Below are 21,918 nucleotides of genomic sequence, written 5' to 3' on the forward strand. Positions count from 1 at the left end.
GCTGTTGATATAACTTTTTTTTCAGTGTACTAATGCTGTCACTAAGTTTCTAAAAATCAACAAATTGAAGAAATCATTTTTTTGCGTACCACGAACAGTCTCTGAGAGTCTAAATTAAATATAATTTTTTTATAAAAAATAATATTAGATACAAAGAGCTTTTCAGTTGATCTTTGACGTTACATAAAATCTGCATATTTCGATTGACATATAAAGTACTGTGTTAATCCTTATCTGGAAAATTTATTTTATTTATCAAATCTTATTAATTGTTAAGAAATTATAAGCTCTTCTATACGCATTTAACTATATATTTACTTTCTATACAGTGAAGACAAAAATTTCGTAGCTACTGTTGGACAATAATTTTAGAAAATAATTTCAGTTTAAAATAAGGAATATAATAAATTCATATTACCGGATAAGGATTGCTACAAGAGAGGGAATATTGCTTCGTAAAATATACGTATAAACGTGCAATATGTAAATTGCAGGTAATTAGGCATGAATTGTCGATGGGTGGCACGCTGGATTTTAACTTCCAGCAGGGAGTGATGGGCACCGTGCAGGTCAGTGACGGCAACGTCGTTGGCCAGAATGGCGGCGTCGTTTCCCAGAACACCGGCGTCGTAATCGGCACGACGACTGGCAACGCACCGGGCGTCTACGTAAGCACGAATGCGGCAACCCCCGCCGCGACCCCTTCGTGGGTTCACTAGCAGTTAACCCCCCTGCCCTCGACACCCCCATCGTCCTTGCCGATGCCGATGTTGTCCGACGGATCGCTGGATAACTTCTGCGGGACGACCGAAGGGCAGCTCATCGGTGAGTTTCTTCAATTTCTCAAATCTCTTGATTTTCAACGTTAACGCTCGTAATCACAATTATCATATATCAAGATGAAATATCAATATAGATTAAACAGTGCAATCGTTGGTCATCGTTTGTATTTCGACGCGGTAAAAAGTTCGTTCTTATTTCTTAGGGAAAAATTAAAAAAGAATTATAGATTTGAACTATATTCGGTGATAATAGATTTAAGTAGAATTTAATTTAGATAGATACTCCACGTAAAATCATCTATGTAAGATTTTTTAAAAGAGTATCACTTATTTTATATTTATCACTTGTTTACCTCTGAAGCTAATGATAAAAAAGAATTCGCCATTATGATATAATTAATGATTATTTCACATTTAGACTAAATGGTCAATAATAACTTCATCGTATAATATAATTCGTTCTATTGTACTTTTGTCGATTTTCGTGAAAACAAAAGAATTCGGATTAATTTCTAGATTAATTTCTATCCCATGGTAATAGCTTCACTTAAATGCATTACGTAATCGTGAAATAAAGGAAAGACGTAAATCTATGTCATCCATCTGTTAGATGTTAGAGTCCGCGAATCGATATATCATTCTCGCGTGGCTGATTAATCATCCGGAAGTTCGAGCAGGATCTTTCGCGAACTTTCTCGCACGTCGCGTTTTCGATCATGGAACTAACTATGAAGGGAGGAAGATATCCGGCGGATGCAAGAGGGAATGGAGAGCAGAGAGAGAGCAGGTCATTGATTGCCCCCTCGTGCACGCAAAATAATATTTGCATACTCGTGTCATAACAGTGCTCAGCCGTATGGTATTTAATAAATCGCTTCGACGTTTTGTGCCTCCGTCCCCCGCCTTCCGCCATTTCGTACGTGCCGACACATTCATATAGCGGCAACTCGTGTTCCGACGGTGTTTTGTGCGAAATCGCTATTGACTTGGACGCGATAACAATTACATCGCCGCGGGCCGCGAATTTTATGGAAAGCCTTAACACAATATTGCTGATCGCGATCACACGAAAACAGTCGCATTTTGTTTAACGAAGAAGCGGAGCGTCCAACAATTATGCATTCGCGAAAAAACACTTGCGCAGGGCCTCGATTTTCTCTCGAGGCCCGAATATTGTTACGCGTTTAGCGGAAAAAAAAAACGCGAGTTCTCTAATGTATAGATGTTCCATAATGTATTTATGCCCGAAAGTAAATTTCATAGTAGATAAGAAACAATGTGCCTAATTGATGGATCAGTCCATAGCTCGAATAATGTATTGTTGTGTTGATAATATAATTAATAGACGATACTTCTGAAATAAGAGTAGCCTAATTCTTAGTATTTAGAAGAAAGATATATGTTACAAGATATATGTTACACACAAACTGTATAAAAGTGTAATCGGAAAAATTGATTTTCTGGAAATAAAATTGATACATAGAAAATACATGTCAAAAGTGTATCTATATTTTCAATACCTACGATTCATACATTAGAAAAAAAAAACTGTTTTAAAATTAAGGGGAAAAAAATTGTTTTAATCAAGCCGAAGAGTACAATTTACGAATGGCTCGACTATTCACGCGCTTACGAGACGATAATCGCTTCTACATTATTTTCTAAAGTTATATACGTTTATATCTGAAATATTCACGTCATTTTGCAGCGATCTTGGATAATTTACACGAAATGACATTATACAGTAATCGCATCCGGATTTTGCGATCTGTCTCTTTCTGCAACCGAGTGCTCTGCGTGCATAAAACTTGCGATAAAAATTAAAATATTTTTTTTTAACGTTTTTTACGCCGATTTCCTTTTTCAAGTTTTGCTTTCTCTCTTTCAATAACGAAAGAGAAAGAGGATGAAGATGATATAGAAATGTAACGTGAATTCTCAGAGAGAAAATCATTTTTGCTATTAGTGTGTCGCAATAAAGCGACTAAAATAACTTCCACTTCGCTGCCGGTTGTCTTTTAATCTTTAATACATGCAGTGCCATGTAATTATATCTTTATCCTATCATTTCATCGCTGTCCTCGTCGTGATCGTCATTGTCGTTGTCGCACTAATGGAGATAAAAATGCCATATGAATACATGGATAAACGATCGACGATATTAATCATGTGCTGATAATCGCGTTCTAGCGTGTGCTTTCCGGCGGCCAATTGCAACTGGCTGGATATTGGCTTCCTCTTGCAATCTGCGCAGTTGCATGATCGACGTAATAATGTTTTTCGAGTGTTACAGAAAGAAACATCGAGAATCGTAATCATGAATGAATCCACACACGATTCATTCACAAATATGTACGTAATGATTCGCAAATCGCTGCGACATTACATTTTTGTCTCTTTTTAACAATGACATAAAATAATATAAAATAGTTAAGGATTAACTATTTTATATTATAAATAATTAGAGATTAACAAGATCAAAAGAAGGGTAAACTTTTGTGAAAATGTGTTCTCTCTCTTTCCCCTCTAAAATATAATAAGTCTAAATGAAAGAGAAGTAGATAAAATTAGTAAAACAGAATAATTGTACAGGGTTGAAAATGCAAGCGCATTCACTCACCCTCATACTTTCACTACGACATTTTCATACGATGGTCAACGATGCTAATCCCGTTTTCGTCGATTTTTCTTGATCTTGCATATCATCGTTCGGGTGGAAGCAAAGCGCAAAGCGGCAAGTAGGCAAGCAGACAGCAAGAAAAAATGATGCGAGCGTTTGGCCACGCTAACGGCTCATTTTTTTTCCCCGGACAACCTCTTTTGGCGATTGCACTCACATGACAGCCTACTTTGTTGTCCCTACGGGCGCGGATATTATTTACACGGCGGAATATCGGCCCGAGAGAGATATTAGCTTTCAGAAAAATATTTTTCAGAGCAGCGAACGCGCGCGAGCGGCGAAAAAATACCGCCCCCGGGCTTACGCCCCGGTATATTAACGCCTCCGGCCGTTCCAGTAGTTTGTTGTGCGTATGAAACCGGCATGCACGCCGATCTCCGTTAGTTCCGAGGGGGATCGATGTCTTTTTGTTTCCTCTCTCTTCTCTCCCTGCTCTCTTTCTCGCTCTATCTCTTTTTTTTTTTTGGTCCAACTGTATATCCATTTACCGTCTGGCGGAAAGGGTATAAATTCGAGGGTTTGGATAAAACCGATACCGCCGCAACGAGCGAAGCGCAACGCGACGCGTAAGAAACGCGCTCCGAGGCACGGACGTTTCAACGCGGCGGCGGTGCGGTGGTGCTGCCGTGACGGTGACAGGAAAAATTCCGCAGTAATTCTTTGTACAGCACGGAAAAATTTCTCCTATCGCTTGAGAAAATATTTTCAATCATTTTTACGGGGTAAAATTCCACCTAAGGCGGTAGCAGAAATAAATCTATTGAGCATGGAGTCTGGGATTTGATCGGTGATAATTAGTACTTTGTCCTAAAACGTATTTGTTTTATATGTATAATCAAGTTAATCCTATCTAATTGTAAATCAAGAGTGTAGATGAAAATTTCTATTCTATTTTCTATATCTAACACAATGACGGAACGCCATTTCTTCTCAGGCAACGGATAACGAGAAGAAGGTTGATAACGTGATAATCCGAGAATCGCTCCATTTTATCGAGCGCAACGATAAAGGAATAAGGAGAGTCCGGCCTTATCTCGTCATCACCCTGTAAAACTACTCGCGAGAGTAGTCTCGGCCATGGAGCGGAAACTGCGAAACTACGAGAAGCGTCCCTCATTAAACGAGAGCGCGCTCGGCAAAACTTTTGTCGTCCGAAATAACAATGGAGTCTCTCGAGCGCCGGATTATTTCGAGATCACACGGTACATGACTCTAATTGAACGACTTCCGGTCGGCGTCGCGCTAATGGAGAACAGATTTTCGGATCTGTGCCGCTCGTAAACTCGCGGTCGAAATTCGAAACTCGCAACTCGCTCGTCCCCGATCAGTTCCTTCGCGAAAACTTCCAAGTTAAAACAAAAAAGCATCGAGGAGAGAGAGAGAGAGAGAGAGAGAGACGCGAGGGAAAGAGGCAGCCAGAAGGGGCGAAGAATAGGAACAAAGTGGGCAGATAGGGGGAAGACCAAGGGATGCAACGATAGATCGAGGTAGAGAACATGTAGGTTGCGGAATGAGAGAGGACGAGTCGCTTGCCTGACAAGGTTGGGTGGCAAGGGAAGAAGTCTTTTCTTTCTCCTGTCCCCTTCTCCGCCTCTTTCTCTTCTCTCCTTCACCAACTTTATAATTCTTGCGACGCTTTTGGGGAATGAGATTGTCGGTGGCAGGGGCGAATGGAGGCGGCCAGGGGGTGGCCGGGCTTTAAGGTAGTCCGCTGGCGCCAGTGACGTCTGCCGAATAGCTGCTGACTCCCAGACTCCTGCAGTTTCGGCTAAGTGGTTCCCTTTTGCCCCACTTCAGCGTTTCTGAGCGCACACCTTCTTCTTCCATACCCGGGCACGCACCTATCGACGATGGAGGCTGATGAATGCTCAATTTTCTATCGACCACGGAGAGAGACCATAGGTCGGTTTAGGACGACAAATACATCAAAGTTTTCTATTAAAAAGACTTCAGCTTTGTAGGTCAAGGTTTAGTCATTCGTGACGAAAGGTTGCTATTTTTGTACGTGAATGAGAACAATTTTTATCTTAAAGGAATTCGGAAATGATGAATATTAAATTTACTTTATTTAAGGTTTTCATCGTTAAAATGAGAAACTTATTGCATTACAAAAAAAGATAAATATAATCGGTTCCTTTATTTTAATATGCATTTTTCCAATATATGTTTTTTCATAATTAAAAAAGATATACTATCAATAAGTATAATAAAAGAAATTTAATGTTGAGCAACTTGAAATCGAATTTTCAAAGTGATCAATATTATATGTCGTCGATATTTTTACATCTAAAAATATATCAAATAATTGAAAAATACAGAAAAATTGTAATTGGATCTGTTAAAAATTAATAAAAATACGTTGTGTTAAAAATAGTCTAACATAAATAATACAATTTAATATACATATATTATAGAATGTATAGAAGTGATTAGTAGAGAACAAAATGCTCAAACTTCATTTAATGATTTAATGGTTAGCTGCGATTTTGATGAATTGATTATAACAAGAGATGCACCACACGTGTCAAAAATTAATTACATTTTGCAGACGATGACTGACGTAATTGGATGCCAAATGGTTGGTTTATTAAAGTTTCGAGTACTGCTGGATCATCGCCAATCTTATATTAGTAAGCAAAAGAGCTTGTGAGCATTTAATCCTCGAGCTAACGCATTACTATCTTATATTCAGGGTCATTTTATTACATTTTTTAGTTAAAATAAACTGCAGATACTTGATAAAATATAAAATTAAAGTTAAGATATTTATATTTTTCATTATCAAGATGTATGTTTCTACCAATGTAGTTTAATTTTAATCTTGACTCAATTAGTTCTAAGAATTAGAAAAAGATGAAGATTGAAGTTAAAATTAATCTACATTGATAGAAATGGGCATTAGGCAATTGTAATTTAACTAAAAATGATGTTTGATATTTAAAAAAATTTTAATTAACTATAATGAATATTTGTATGATAGTATAATAACTTTCCATTAAGAAGAATCCATGTCCAAGAATCTTCCACTGTGACAGATTGCACTTCATGTATAGATACACACACACACACACACACACACATACACACACACACACACACACACACTATTCTAAAAAGATTAATAAAGGAAGAAGAAAAAATATAAAAGTATACAAATTATAATGCCAAAGGAAAATATAAGCACAATTTCATAATTTTTCAACCGATTTTTCGCGTCTATGCACAAATGCGTGCAGTGACTTAAAATTCAAAAGGTTCTAAATCATAAACTGGCGTTTATAATTTGCTCGACCTCAGTACTTTATATTGAGAAAAGTTACACGTGCATCCACGTGTATTCCCTCAGTGGAACGTACGAGTCGACGTCACTCGATGAAAAGGGCTCGAGTTTTCTTTCTGGGTCAAGGCTCAACCCTTTTGTACTACCTACGATCTCAGAGAATGTATCTTAAAAATGAAAAGATATATATGGTATATGGTGTAATTATTTATTTTCTGTCAAACTTTTGATCGTTATAATCTTATCCAAATAAAATATTAATAAATAAAAATCTTCTTGTATTATCGAATAAAATATGTCTTTATATTTCCTTTAGTATTATTGTATAATTTATATCTCTTTCCTTTTTCTTTCTTTTGTACTTTTTATAATTAAAAAAAAATATATATATATATATACTTCAATTACACGAATTGCAATCTATCTATATATTACCGCGTTTTTGAGCTTACACGTGATTTTCTCAAGTACATACTTTAGCAATTAAACTTTGCCCTTAATTACCATTACTGTAAACTGGCAAAGGGATACATTATTATCATAATACAACAATACTCTTCGTTATGGCCAATTAATCTCCCCTGACCTAGAAATGAATTGAACTATACGTTTAGAATCGCCAATGTTACCGGGAAAACCGGCAGGGGTGACACGGTTATAGGCCGCGCGCGAGATCGCCGTTAGTGTCACCGCTCTGGTTGATGTAGGGATGAATATAAAAGCAGCGACGATACGTCTCGTTGACTGCGAAATTTAAGATGAATCGTTCTTGGCCAGTGTTCCACTTTTGGAAAGTTTCGTTTATTCGTTTTCTCGGAAGGACAAATGTAGTTTTGAATGCAATTGGATAGCGCCTGCGTTGAAGTATTTAGGTTGAGTTACGGTCGCATAAAGTTAAACAAGTTGATCAAACGAAACTTATAACAACTTTATGACATAAAGAAGAGATTATAAATGAAAGATCCCTTAAACGATTTGGAGAGAGACAATTATGTGTGATAAGAGAATTTTCTTTTAAATCGGAGATTACTCTAATCCGTGTCGTTCTTTCTGTTATTTATTATACAGATAACTGATAATTTTTATCAAAGAAGCATCTCACAGATATGATCTATGAAATATTTTTGATAAATCGATAGATTTGAGATAATCATGAATCATAAGTAACATGTTACTTGCAACGTCATCGTCATTACTGTTTATTTTTTTTTTATAAGAACGATTTAGTATAATGATTTTATAATTTTTTATAAACGTAATGATAATCAGAATTAAAAAATTCATTTTGAAAAATAATTTGTTACCATTACGCGCGTTATTCATTTAAAAAAGTAACTCGTTACTTTATTCGTGCCCTAATGAGTAAAAGTGATGCATTAATAATGCATTACACTTTTATTGGTTACGTAACGAGTAAAGTGACGAGATACACGCACACACTTTTCAAAAGTGACTTTTCCAACCCTGGCGTTATTGCTACCATCCCGGCTTTACATGAAAAGTAGAATCATTACCAAATCATTATTATAAAAAAGTAACGGTATAAAAAGTAAGTATAGTGTTAAAAGTAACTCTCTTCCTATTCTCGCAATTAATTTATAGTTTCTTACAATTTATACTTGCATCGTTATAACATATCGGCAAAACTTTTCTATTATATATTTTACGAAAGTACAGAGAAAAGGATTACTATGGCATTCGTCATTCGAATGTATATAAATCGATCCATAGACGAGCTTCAGACTGCCGTGAACGACTGCCGTAACGACGACATCGTAAAAAGCGTATACATAAAAGAGGCCTAACGCTTCTTGAGACTTCTTAACCTACTTTTCTATGGAACCTGCGATTCGACGCGAGCATCGCTCTCCCGATCCATCGATCAAACGTTCGATCCGGTTCTTACTCTAGAAAACCGCGGTACGTCCTTCATTCTACGTTACCACGGGTTACAACGGAATCGCAACAACACTTTTTGTCAACTTTTCGTTTAGGTTCCAAAACGTCGGTTCCAAAATGTCTTCCTTAAAAGAAGCTTTATCACGACGAGGCACAAGACGGATTAAGACTGTATGTGATGTACTTTTCCACATTTCGGCCAACAACTTATCCAATTTGAGAAACTCGAAGAGCGCAAACTTCAACCGATGTGCGCGAACTTCGGAATGCACGTAAATTGGCATATTTGACCGACATGCCGCCGATGGTCTGACATGACTCGCTGTCCGTTCCGCAGGTCGTACGCTTCTCCGTTTAACATCGCGATACGAGCAGTTCTGGTCATTTCGTCTCTTTCGTACTTGCTCCCGTGAAACTCGTAAGAGTGCCTCGGTACACTCGAGATAGGCGGCCTCGACGTTTCCTCCGTTAATGCCAATAAGAAATACTGCCGAGTGTACATTCCTTTGAGCAGAAATGTTGCGATGTTGCCGACATGGAGGAAAGGGGCGAATGACGCGAGAAACCAAAAGATCGCTAGACGGGACGGAACGCAGCGATTGCATAAATAGAATCGCAGCTTCTCCTTCGTGCACACATCGAGCACGTCGAGCAGACATACGCGACTGCATATGTCGTAACGGCATATGCCGATCAATAACGGCATACCGACTTACAGGAAATTAGGAATGACCCGCGGGTATCTCGAGACGTTCAGCTTTTGCTCTTAATCAGGAATAATCGCGAGGAGAGAGGTGAGGCGGGATATAATTAGTGAGACGCGAGTTACTTCTTAAACAGATTCTCTCTCTCTCTCTCTCTCTCTCTCTCTCTCGGTATTTTGCAAATTTATTCACCAACAAAATGCTAATAATCCGACATATTGTTCTTTGATTTGTTTCATGACGTTTCGTTATAAAATGATGTTTTTTTCACATGATGTGAAAAGTTATATTGATTACAGTTTTCAAAATCATTGTTTTCCATAAAAGAAAAATGTTTTCTACGCAAAGATATAAATTTTTATTTACAGAGATTTCTGTGTAAAATAATTATCTCAATTAAAAACTAAGGACTCATAAATTATAGATGAGAATTAAAGAGATGTATCTGTTTATAAAAGTAACTTTGCGTAAATTATATGGATGGAATAATAGGAGGCGTTATATATGTATATGGAATTTAATTTAATTTTTAATTTTCAGCCCTGGATTATGGAAATATCTAACGAAAAAAAAATTCATAAAAAATATTCGCACGCATAACACAGCATATTTTGTTGCATGCGTCGTCAATACGACGTGATTCTAATTATTGCTTGACACGCTCGCTTCGGTTAAAAAGTATATTGCAGCATGATTTTTTTTATAAATGAATCGTCAACGTAATCCTTTTTCAAGTCAACTCTTTTTCTTGTGAATTGACATGAAATTGACTATCGCGTGTCTCCAGCAATTCTCCTTTCCGTAGCCAATTACCGCACTTATATTACTGTTACTGACCTTGTCCTAAGAAAAAATAATATAGAGAAAATATCATAAATAATGTAAAATTTACCGATGCAGATTTTCGATAATTTTCAAAATTCCATTCTGCAATTAATTTTTTTATATTTCCGCATAATTTTATTTTAACAAATTAAACATTGCAAGATATTTTAATCGCAACAAATTTTTTTGCGGTCATCAAATATACTCGAACGAAGGAAACAAAATTAATTAGAAGGAAATTCACGTTTGCTAAGAGTTGATTTTCTGGAAATTGCAGCTAACTAAATTATTTAATTACTTTCACACAAAAGATAATAATGTCAAATTAAAATTAAGAAAGATCAGAAATTTCCAGAAATAAATTATCATGTAATTACTATCTAGTACTCCTTCTAGTAAAACTTCTTCTATTTGCTTCTTTTTTCCTTGATTTTTCTTTCTTGATGAAAGTGACAAATCGTGATGTTGGGATTATAATTCTTTTCCATTTGATTTCACATGTTAAGGAATGATGCCTGACGACGATCTGAATATCCCTAGTTCTCAGCCCTTCGTAAGTGTAATGATGTAACTATAACGTCGGCTGGTCTGCGGGGGTTGAAGCACGAAGAAGGGCGCCAACCGACGTGCGACGCTTCTAGGTGGGGGTAACCGGGCTTGCGGTCTTGCCTAATCGAGCGTGCGTTTCCGATGAATTATTCAGGATCGAACACTCCGAGCTGGCTGTCCTTAGCCGTTAGGCATTTATTCTCATTATGCGGCTTGCCTGTCCTATGTTTCGTACGAACGCGTCGATAAGACGCCCTTCCTCTCATTCCCCTTCTGGCATCCTTCTGGCATCCTTCTGTGCTCTCGTGTCCAACCCTTTCAACATTTCAAGGGATAATGTATTTAACATTTTCTTAGGAAATTTCTTCCTTTTGAATAGTTAAAACTGAGAAATTTATAATTTAGTTTAAAATTAGATAATTGGATTAGTTGCAAAATCGTCCACAAAGAAAATTTATAAATGTTATCCAGTGTGAAAAGAAATCAAATCTGAGCGATTAATAAATTTTAAATTGTGTTTTCTTAAACTTAACTTAACTTCTTCCTAAAAATCAAAGCTCATCAAGGTAATTAAAGTGTCTGTATAAAAAAAAATAAATTGAGAACGATGTGTGTACGTGAGTGTGTGTTTGCGCGCGCGTGTATAATATAAAAATTATCTTGTTTCCAGTTTAATTTTAAAATAAATACACTCAGAGAAATAAAAGAAATTTAAATATCGAACACTTGCATTCTAATAGCAATAGAATTTTTAGCGAATCAGTTTTTAGTAGCAGATTCCAGTTTTCTATGGCTATGTTCCAAAATTGACTACATGTATTGAAAATCTGTATTACACGTAACGTAAACTGTAGCATTTTCAGCATTGGCAGTAAATTTGGAACCTTTACCTTCAAATTATGGATTAGATTCGTTTTCTTCGAAGAGTAATAGGGAAAATATTGAAATTAGCGCAACGAATCATCTCTATAAGATTTTTTTAATGACATGAAAGTGAGCCCTCGACAGTGATGCCTACGCGGAAAAGTTAGTGAAAAATACTCGCGGAATTTGCGAGCAATATTTATATCCGACACGATCAAGCAATAGACAGCCACACGTCGCGTTTCTGATGCGTTGTAGGCGCACATGGGCGCACATACTGTAGCGTGCCCCATTAGAAATTCTAATCGAACTGCGACGTTTACGCACGCCTCTCGTACGCGCGCTCCGATTGGTCGACTGGCCGTTTGCAATAAACCTGTCTACCGCGTTTCAGTCGTAATTGTGCGCACGATCCATAAATCGCGCGGCGTAAGTCTCGACCTTTCCTTTTTCTTTCCCTCTCGTAATATATATATATATTCTACACAGTTAAAATTTTCTACACAGAATAATTTCGTAGTTATCGATATCTCAATAAAAACTGTCGTTTTTCTTCTCCTTTAGTAAATATCTATAAGCGATATAGCGATTAAACAGATTCGCGATAATGGAATATCCTATATACTATTTCTTATGCATTAATAGTATAATTTCTAATAATAGTGTATTTTCTGTTGATCTCTTTTTCTATCATGAACTGTTTTTTAATTTTTTTTTTTTTTTTTTTGCGAGAGAAAAGTAATATTATGAGTAATATTATATGTGAAATAAACTTGTGATTCTTCCTTCTAATTCTTTAAACGTGCAGAAAATATTTATAATCGATGACTATATTTATGGTGACCTAACTTGATGAAAAATTGATTCTATAATGCGGCAAGAGCAATTGAACGCGACTGTCCGATGATCACACAGTGGGTCGGACGGGTAAAACGGGAGGAAATAAGGAAAAATCACGGTTAAGAGTGGTTTAATTGATTTTACAACGACCGACGTCGCTAAGTAGACCGTGATAGGTCTCGATGTCACGCATCGATAACCGCCCGGCTGCTTTTTAATACTCTTACGCCTTTCATTACATAATTTCGCGTATGTGTGTCGCGAGCAGAAATTAAATCAATATTGAAAACTGTACCAGAATTAATTCTATTAGACTCATTTTTAAGAATTCCAAGCTTAATGGAATTTTAAATTTCAGTTAAAAAAACATAGTTATATATATATAATTATATAATCAATAAATTGAATTAAACAAAGCATAAAATATTACAGGCTATCATAAGAACAATCTGCTTTGTGTATTCCATAAAACAGAATTTGGTGAAAAAAATATCTGAATTTTAAATCAATCATTTTTTAATTCATTACTTATTCATTTTCTACATTTCTTTATTATAAATCGATGAAAATCACAATTTACAGAAGTAAATATCATCAGTTTGAAAAAAGTGCAACAAATCGTAATTAAGTTAGACATTTTTATTTTTCCTGAAGCTACATTTCACAGTTATGATTTGGGATTTGTACTTCCGATTAGCGGGGACCGTTTACAAGCATTTTCCTTTTGTATGGTATCTCTTTTTTCCACAATATCAGTGGAATGTCTTTTTCTTGTAGGAAATTCCGATGAATTAATTACATCTTTTTATTTTTTCCGGATTGTTACATAAACTACTCGTTTCGGCCGTCGATCGCCGTCGAGATTCTTACGTAAATGGCGTTTCAATTTACACTTGATAAATAGACATCGCGCTTTACGTGCTTCCAACGAGCGAATATCCTACAAATTGCAACATTTGTAGACTCTATCCCGTAATTCGGTAATTGTACGTTCATGTGAGAGTATTGAAATGCGCGAAAAAAAAAACAAAATTTACAACTGTACGATTAGTATGATAATGTGTCTCTTCTTTACTGAGGAACGTTTCGTCGATCGTTCGTTTAACTCATAAACGGACACCCGTTAGATATCACGCCATGGCGCCTTGGCCTACGCACTTTGCTTGCGTAATGCTCGTGACGCTGTCAATGTTCGACTCCTCAGTCAAGGAGAAACGTCGTCCAAAAGAATATCTGTGGTACGCGTGCGTATTCTATAATTCACATTGTTTACACGCACGTGTATGCGTGCGATACGCGCGCGCATGTATATAATCGCGTATGTGTCATCTATACTCCTAGATCGATATGCGTAGATTTTTGTATATATAAATTTTTCCATCTGTGTATGGTTACACAAGAAAGTTGTACGTACGGTTGGTTTCACAAGAGGCGAGAACTAACTTAAAATGCGCCTTCGTTATCGGAGAGCTTTTAACCGTGCCAGTCAGTTCTCCAGCAGTGGGAATAGAGAGATGTCGGCGACGATAATTTCGAGCGATAAAACGCTGCGGCGTTTTAATAAAAATGTTCCCGGACCCGATATTTTATTTATTTTTGATATCCAGCCGGCCGCGTGCGTTCTGAATGTGTCTACACTTGACGTGCGTAAATATTTGTGACTGGTACGCTCTCGCTATTGTCGGGCTGAACGGTTGATTAAAATTTTAGGGTAAATATATCCGCCGGCGTATTTTTACGCGTCCGTTTCCGCGTTCGCGTTCCGCGTTATAATATACCTTCATAATATTTAGTTTGCGCTTTTATATCCGCCTTGTAATCCCTACAGTAATGTACATACAAATCAAAATATCTTACACTTTTTCAGCGTAATCATTTGTAAAAATAAGGATCTAATCAGTTTTTTTTTATCTCATTTCTTTTCAATCTTTCTTAACTTGAAATATATAATTGAATTATGCTTAAATGTGATGTGTTATGATAATGTAAGTCAAATATTTCATCTTTTATTAAGTATAAGAAAATTTTCGTATCATATATATATATATATATAATTTTGTTTGTATAACGACTTCCATTTAATATGTTGCAATAAATTTTCCATACATATATAGAGACTTCAACGTTACTCCTGCAAGTTACAATAAATTCCATTCATTTTTGTATTAAATTGAATGAATATTATTTTTACAAATTTTATAAATCTGGGGAAAATATAAAAAGAATTTTATTATACAATACAAAGTAGTTAACCACGCGCTACTGACGAGTACAATTGTTGACTACTATCCATTATTATATTACTGACTATGCTACACAAATCGAGCTTGTAAGTGATAAGTGTATGATACGTCTCGATAATTTGATGTTGCCGTCGTTCGTGATGAATGGTAGCCAGAATAAGTACGAGCGTACTCGAATGCGCAGCAGATTAGACTGACATTTTGGCGAATACTCAGTGCGGTTGCACTTGCCACGCACGTAGTGATGCACGCGGGCAAAATACACAAGTCATCTCATTAGCTAGTCATCTCATAGCTGACTATACCACTGAGAGTGTAAGTCTCGTCTTCTCAGTAGTTACATTAACTGCGTTTTAAAAGGAACAAAAGCTTTTGCTTTTTGCGTATCATCGTGAATCTTTGCCACTTTGTCTTCTCGCCACTTGTATCCTCATAATTATTACAAATTAATTTCAAGCAGCATATTAATATATCAATACAGTTATCTGTACAAAAATTATATTATTTTTTTGTTATGTTGTATAGCTAAGTTATAAGTAAAAGTCAGACTATTAATTTATTTACATAAACTTAAAAATGTTGAAAAGGAAAGATATTTTTTTATATATTATTTAATTTTTTAATATGTATAAATAATGTTTTATATACCTATAAATAATTCTGTAAAAATCTTTCTATATATTTGTGAATGATTACGTCTTTTTAATAAATATTTCTTTTATTGAGCGATTTATGATGTAGGTACTTTTAACTATTCGCGAATTAATTCATTAACGTTGTATCTTATTTTTATTAGATTTTATATCATATAATAGAAACATCCTAAAATTTTTAATGATATTATATAAATATTTTTTGATAAGATTACTTCGAGGCATCCGCAAAATTATGCAAAATTATGTAGTATAATTATATTACAAAATTTTCCGTAATTTCGTAGATACCTCGAAGTAATCTTATATAATTGTATAAGATTTAGTCTTCAAAACACTATCTTCAAGAGATAAATATTCTGATTTGACTCACGGATATTTTTAAAACATGGCGAACAGATTTTACACTTTACAGCGAAAGATTAATGTCGCTCTAGACTCACAATTTTACATTTTATAGATCATAACTCATTTTCTCTCTCTCTCTCTCTCTCTCTCTCTCTCTCTCTCTCTCTCTCTCTCTCTCTTTCTCTGCGCGCGCGTTTTGTGTGTGTGTGTGTGTGTGTTTATTAGTATTTGTGTATATAAGTATGTATGTAAGTATGTATGTACGCGAATAGAACGGTTTTGAAGTATCTAAAAATGTAACTAGCTACAGATCTGAAAATAATTTTCTTCGACCGTCAAAATAATTATGTAGGACACTCAAATTGGTTATTAAATTGTCAAAGCTTTTTGCAACCTTATCATCGTGCTTGGACGTTCTACATAATGGTTCTAATAAAATTACATCTAAAGATTCTTTGATTTGAACATCATTTCTTTGATTTAAACATTATTTTTTGGAGTCAAATAAAAATATTTATTTAATTTAAAGAAATTATGTTCAAATCAAAGAATTTCTTAATTATAGAAATCGTTATAAATTATATTTGAACATGTTATTCGATACTTTTGTAATTTACGATTTTTTATTTATATATAATATTTTTATATTATTAAAGATAACCTAATGGTAATGAGGGTCAAAACGTTTAAACATTGTATTGAAATTATTGTAATATTAATATTTCCTTTATTAGCACTTAACATCCTTGCTTCGTAGCCTTTATCATTTAATTTGTTTCAAAGAAATAATGTTCAAATCAAAGAAATTTTTTTCTTTAACCGCATAGCAAAGAAACATTTCTTTAAATCGAAGAAACCTTTCTCTGGATATACTTTCTGATCTGTATTCATTAAATTTTTAGCTACAATGAAATCGTTCTTTTCGTGTATTTATAAGATGCTACGTTTTATCTTAGTGTCGAGACACTATCGTGTTTCCTGAGAAGTATATATATATATATATGTATATATACAGGGTGTCTGGTAAGTTTTGACAAAGCGCTCATGTGTAGATATAACAGCCTAAATTGAATCGAAAAGTCTTGTACCATTTTGCAATTTTCGCAATAGCTAAGATATTAATTACTAAAGATCGCTGAATATATTTTCAATAATTTTTTATTCAAATACTATCAACTTTACAGAAAAACAATGAGAAACAAAAATTATTTATTTTCTTCTCATAAAGTCCTGAGAATTTTTTCAAAATTTTTTAATACTATATTTTCTCATGTTTGTAAAAATAGTTATCAATAAGAAAATACTAAAAAGTTAATAAAAAAATTCTTAGAGTTCTTATGAGAAGAAAATAAACAATTTTTGTCTCTCGCAGTTTTTTCTGTAAAGTTGATAGTAAATGAGAAAAAAATTATTGAAAACCAATATTCGGCAATTTTTAGTAATTCATACCTTGTTAACTATTACGAAAATTGCAAAATGATAGAGAACTTTTCGATTTAGTTTAGTCCATTGTATCTACACACGAGCGCTTTGGCAAAACTTACCGGACATTTATCTGTATATGTATATATGAATGTAGGTATGTATATTCATGTATAAAATATCATAATTTTGTAATAGATAGACACTACTTGCTTAATTATAACATATCGCAGCATACAATGATATTTTTATGATTCACATATGTTTTATCATTCAGTAATTTTGCAAGACGTGGAGAAAGTATTTGCGGATTAATGAGCCGATACGGAATCTGCGGTCAAGTTTTATTTTAAAACTATAATTTTATTTTTAAAATATAGCTCAAGTCAAATTATGAAATTTTGAAACTAACAAAACAGATTAACATGTCTATTCTGATTTGTCTAAAATTTAAATCATGCATGTTATTTTAAACACATTATTATATATTAATAAATAATAAAACCCAAGTCAATACATTCTACGAGCTATAATTAGGTGTACTAAATAACATTTATTAATCACAAATTATAATTTTCCGACGATAAGTTTTAACAGTACGCTTCGACTATACTTAGTCCTCATCAGCCGCAAAATACATACATAAATACAAATATCTAATTATATTAACCTATTATGAGGATCATCTCACGTTTTACAATAGATAATATAACAGATTTCTAAGAATCATCTCACCTTCGTGTTACAAAAGACGATATATCGCAACCATATCATATGTAGTCAAATTGGATAATTAATAAACAATGTAGTGAAGAGTCATGATTCCGAACAAATTCATCGATTAATAGCAAGGGCAGTCAGTATGAATAAATAGACTGCTGATAACTTATCATTATATATAATTTGTATTTGCCTTCATATAAATTTTATCTACCAATATTAATAAGGACGTACATACAACCATTTATATGATCTGACATCGAGTTATATCATTAATATGACTGGAATTTATTCATTTATTTATGCTGACTGCCCTTTCTCGCTATTAATCGATGAATTTGTTCGGAATCATGACTCTTCACTACATTGTTTATTAATTATCCAATTTGACTACATATGATATGGTTGCGATATATCGTCTTTTGTAACACGAAGGTGAGATGATTCTTAGAAATCTGTTATATTATCTATTGTAAAACGTGAGATGATCCTCATAATAGATTAATATAATTAGATATTTGTATTTATGTATTTTGCGGCTGATGAGGACTAAGTATAGTCGAAGCGTACTGTTAAAACTTATCGTCGGAAAATTATAATTTGTGATTAATAAATATTATTTAGTACACCTAACTATAGCTCGTTTAATGTATTGACCTGGGTTTTACTATTTATTAATTTGTATTGTTGTAAGTTATACGAGCGAAAAGAATTGATATTATTTATATTGTAATATCATTATATATCTTATAAAAAGTAATTAGTTAAATAAAATAAATAATTGAAAAATTAAAGTTGAAAAAATTGATTTAAATTTAATCTCCCCACAGAAGATCGTTTATTATTATTATTTTTCAAATTCTTGCGAAAGTTAAAAGTCACATTATTGTATTATTATCTTCAAATTTCATTTTTCGTAGATGATATCACAATCGAACTTCGAGTCATGATTCAATAATAAAATAGGAATTCTTAAAGAAGTTTTATATCTTATTTCCATAATGGCATACTTTTTTGTCAATATGATTTAATAACATCGTATAGCAATCACACAGTAATCATATAACGTCATCATTGACAAGTTTCCTCTTAAATAATTAATATCCGCCTTGCAAACGTAAACAAAGTCACAAATGTGAATTATGAAAATTCCGGTTTTGTAGTGATGACCACAGTCATTTGTTTTAATATTCTTACAGCTAGGCGATAGTTTAATATCGTTTGCTGGCGCCTAAATGCCAATTCGCGTACATGCAGATGATATTTCTGGATCTTTTGATAGTCGAGATCGAGCTCTTGATGATAAAAACGACCAGTTCACCGATGATATTTTTCAAGTCACCCTTCTCGTATATTCGTCGTTAGTTGTTATTTGAGTGTTCATACATGAAAAGCGAGAACTTTCCCATCAGCAAGAGGTCTTATTATTTACACTTTATCATGTTAAAGTCCAATTAATTAGACACTATTATGCAATATAAAATTTAAACGACGTTCTGTCTAACTTCTAGATAATACATATAAATGAATATAATATAATAGCAGAATTCGTATATAAAATTAATAATACGCGCACCTCATTGAAAGAAATTTATACCATGATGAGGCAGAAAACTAAACGAGTCAAGTAACTATAAGAAAATGGAGAACATTCTGCTAGGAAATTGTTAATTCAAATTCTTGTTCAATTCACTCTTTTCAATTAGATTCCATGGACTTAAATCTTTACATGGCGGTAATTAAGCACAATAATAATCATATTTTTTAAAAGGAATGATATGTGTATATACAATTATTTTTAAATAGAATTCCAGCGGCTATTTTTTCAATTTTGATTTTTAGTATACAAAATTGAAAATTAAAAATATAGCGTGCTAACTTCGCGAATTTAGCACGACACTTCTCTCTCCTCTAAAGTACAAGAAAAAGATAAATATTTTACACTTTCAGCTACAAATTCCGTTATAAATAACAGGTTCTATCAAATATGTAATTTGAAAACAAAATTCCAACAATTACCGATTTTACACTTTGAATATAAGACAGCACAACTGCTTGAAGAAGGAATATCGTGCTGATAATTTTAACGTTGCAATTTTAGCAACATTTCTCCTTAGCGTTAATTCTAACAGAAATCTATACTCTAATAATTTTTTGTGCTACAAATAGACTGAATATTAAATCTGCCATTCAAAGGGGACATTGCTTTTGGATTTTACTTGCGCTTCTCGTAGATATCGATAAACTCAATAACGCGACACGGCAGCGCGACCATAGAATGGATCGTACATTCTACTTATAGCACACGGTGAGCGAACACGCACGCACGCACGCACGCACGCACGCACGCACGCACGCATGATGTCCAGCGAGTCGCAATCGGTGCACATGCGTCCACACTTTCTCACGCGTATATACGTGCGTACAAGCACGCTTGGCTCCACTCGGTAAGTTCTAAAATAAGCCGCGAATATAGGCCGTCGAGGCACTTCATCTGCCCGTTGGAACTCCACGCACCGTTTATTATACCTGCTTGCCTTATCAAGGAAGGAAAAGGCTCTTCCTTTTAATTTTTCGCGTGAGAGAACGATTTGCGATTTGAGATAATCGCGTGTGAAGCAGAAAATTATAAGAAGTTCATCTTTTAAATATATGAGAATTTCTATTTCTTTTTACATTTTCATCTGGTAACTTTTCATTAAAAAATGATTAAGTAGTGACAAAATATTCATGTAATGCAAATCTTTTAAATATCCACGTATCATCTCCGAAATACGTGTTCATCCGAGTATATGTACACGGGAAAATTGTTACAGTTTTTATTTTTATCACACATTATCATTTTTAATTTTGATCATCGATTCGCTGTTCATGTGTGTGCGCGGTATACACATATTCTATAGATGAAAACTTTCAAATAATACTTCTCTCTTTCACATATTAGGTGTTGGAATTAATTCGTAGCGTTTTTAATGAAAGAATGTTATTTATTTCACATGAGCATTAAAAAATACATTAATGAAAGTACTTCCCATCACTTGTAAAACGCTACGAATTAATTCCAACACCTAATATTAATCTCGAATCTTAAAATATATGCATTTTAATATACGATTTATTATTCATTTATACTTTTACTTCGTTTAATGGCCTATTTATCATTTTACACGATGAAGATTATTTGATAAGTGTGTGACGATCGAAAGTACGTTGATTGTGTATCGTGAAATAGGAGAGTTGTAAAACGTATCTTTCAAGGTTATTTCATATTCGATCGCACACACATATATATATATATATGCAAATAGATTGACATCGAGCACATGTCTTCTACGCAGTGTGTACATATGCGAAATAAGTGATGACGTATATGCCGAATTAGGTTAATCTCGCAGTTAATTGGTCAAACTGATACAGAGAACCGCGCCCCTCTCTTTGTAAAAGATGAAACACTTAGCTTTTAAAACGTTTTTATCAATGTTTTTCCAAGTGGCTTTTACCTAGTGTGTACGTGGTGTGCTGACAAATAATTTCAACAATTCAAGCAAAACATTCAATTTGTATAGTGACTTCAGAATTAATTTCCATATTATTTGTAATAGCAAGTAGATATTACACGACACATTGCTTTACACTTTTATATCTAATTTAATATCTTGCTAATTTTATATACATATGTATGTCGGAGAAAATTAAATTGTTATTTTAAAAATTATTATTATTATTAATTACAAAATGCTTTTGTCGTGACAATAAATAATAATAATTACAGTCAATATTAACTGTACTTTAATTAATTAAAAAAAAAAGAATAACAGAGTTCGAAGAAAAAATTTCGAATTTATTAGAAAATTTTAAATATTAAAAATTGATGATATAAATAATAAGAAATGATGAATTGTTCATGAGAAAAATAGAGAGTAAAAATAGAAAATTCTGCTCGCGATTAAAGATCGTAGCTTAGGCCGCTAGACATTAGGCGAGCGCTAGGCATTAGGTAATCCTAACCTAATTTATAGGTAATGTGAAATTTAAATAACATAGACGGAAAGATTTCCGGCAATCGTCGTTGCAAAATCTGGCTTTAGGGATGAGATCGTTCGCGTCTC

At 34.0% G+C, this 21,918-nt stretch overlaps 1 protein-coding gene across 4 annotated transcripts in view; it reads left to right on the top strand.

The window, feature by feature from the left end:
- Window positions 1-21,918, top strand: part of foxo (forkhead box, sub-group O) — a 176,102-nt gene that overhangs the window by 121,398 nt on the left and 32,786 nt on the right. For 3 of the 4 annotated variants that reach the window (XR_015546183.1, XR_015546182.1, XR_015546181.1), the window contains exon 7: window positions 495-825. Coding sequence is in view for 1 of the 4 variants with exons in the window: in XM_087409569.1 (XP_087265695.1) it covers window positions 495-719 (225 nt within the window). In the remaining 3 variants the exon portion in view is untranslated. Of the gene's footprint in view, window positions 1-494; window positions 13,456-21,918 lie in introns of those variants that run through there. The other variant, XM_087409569.1, reaches the window with a different exon arrangement.

The sequence above is a fragment of the Acromyrmex echinatior genome, chromosome 9, assembly GCF_024713525.1.
Source record: "Acromyrmex echinatior isolate Ae372 chromosome 9, ASM2471352v2, whole genome shotgun sequence".
In the NCBI taxonomy this organism is placed as follows: Eukaryota; Metazoa; Arthropoda; class Insecta; order Hymenoptera; family Formicidae; genus Acromyrmex; species Acromyrmex echinatior.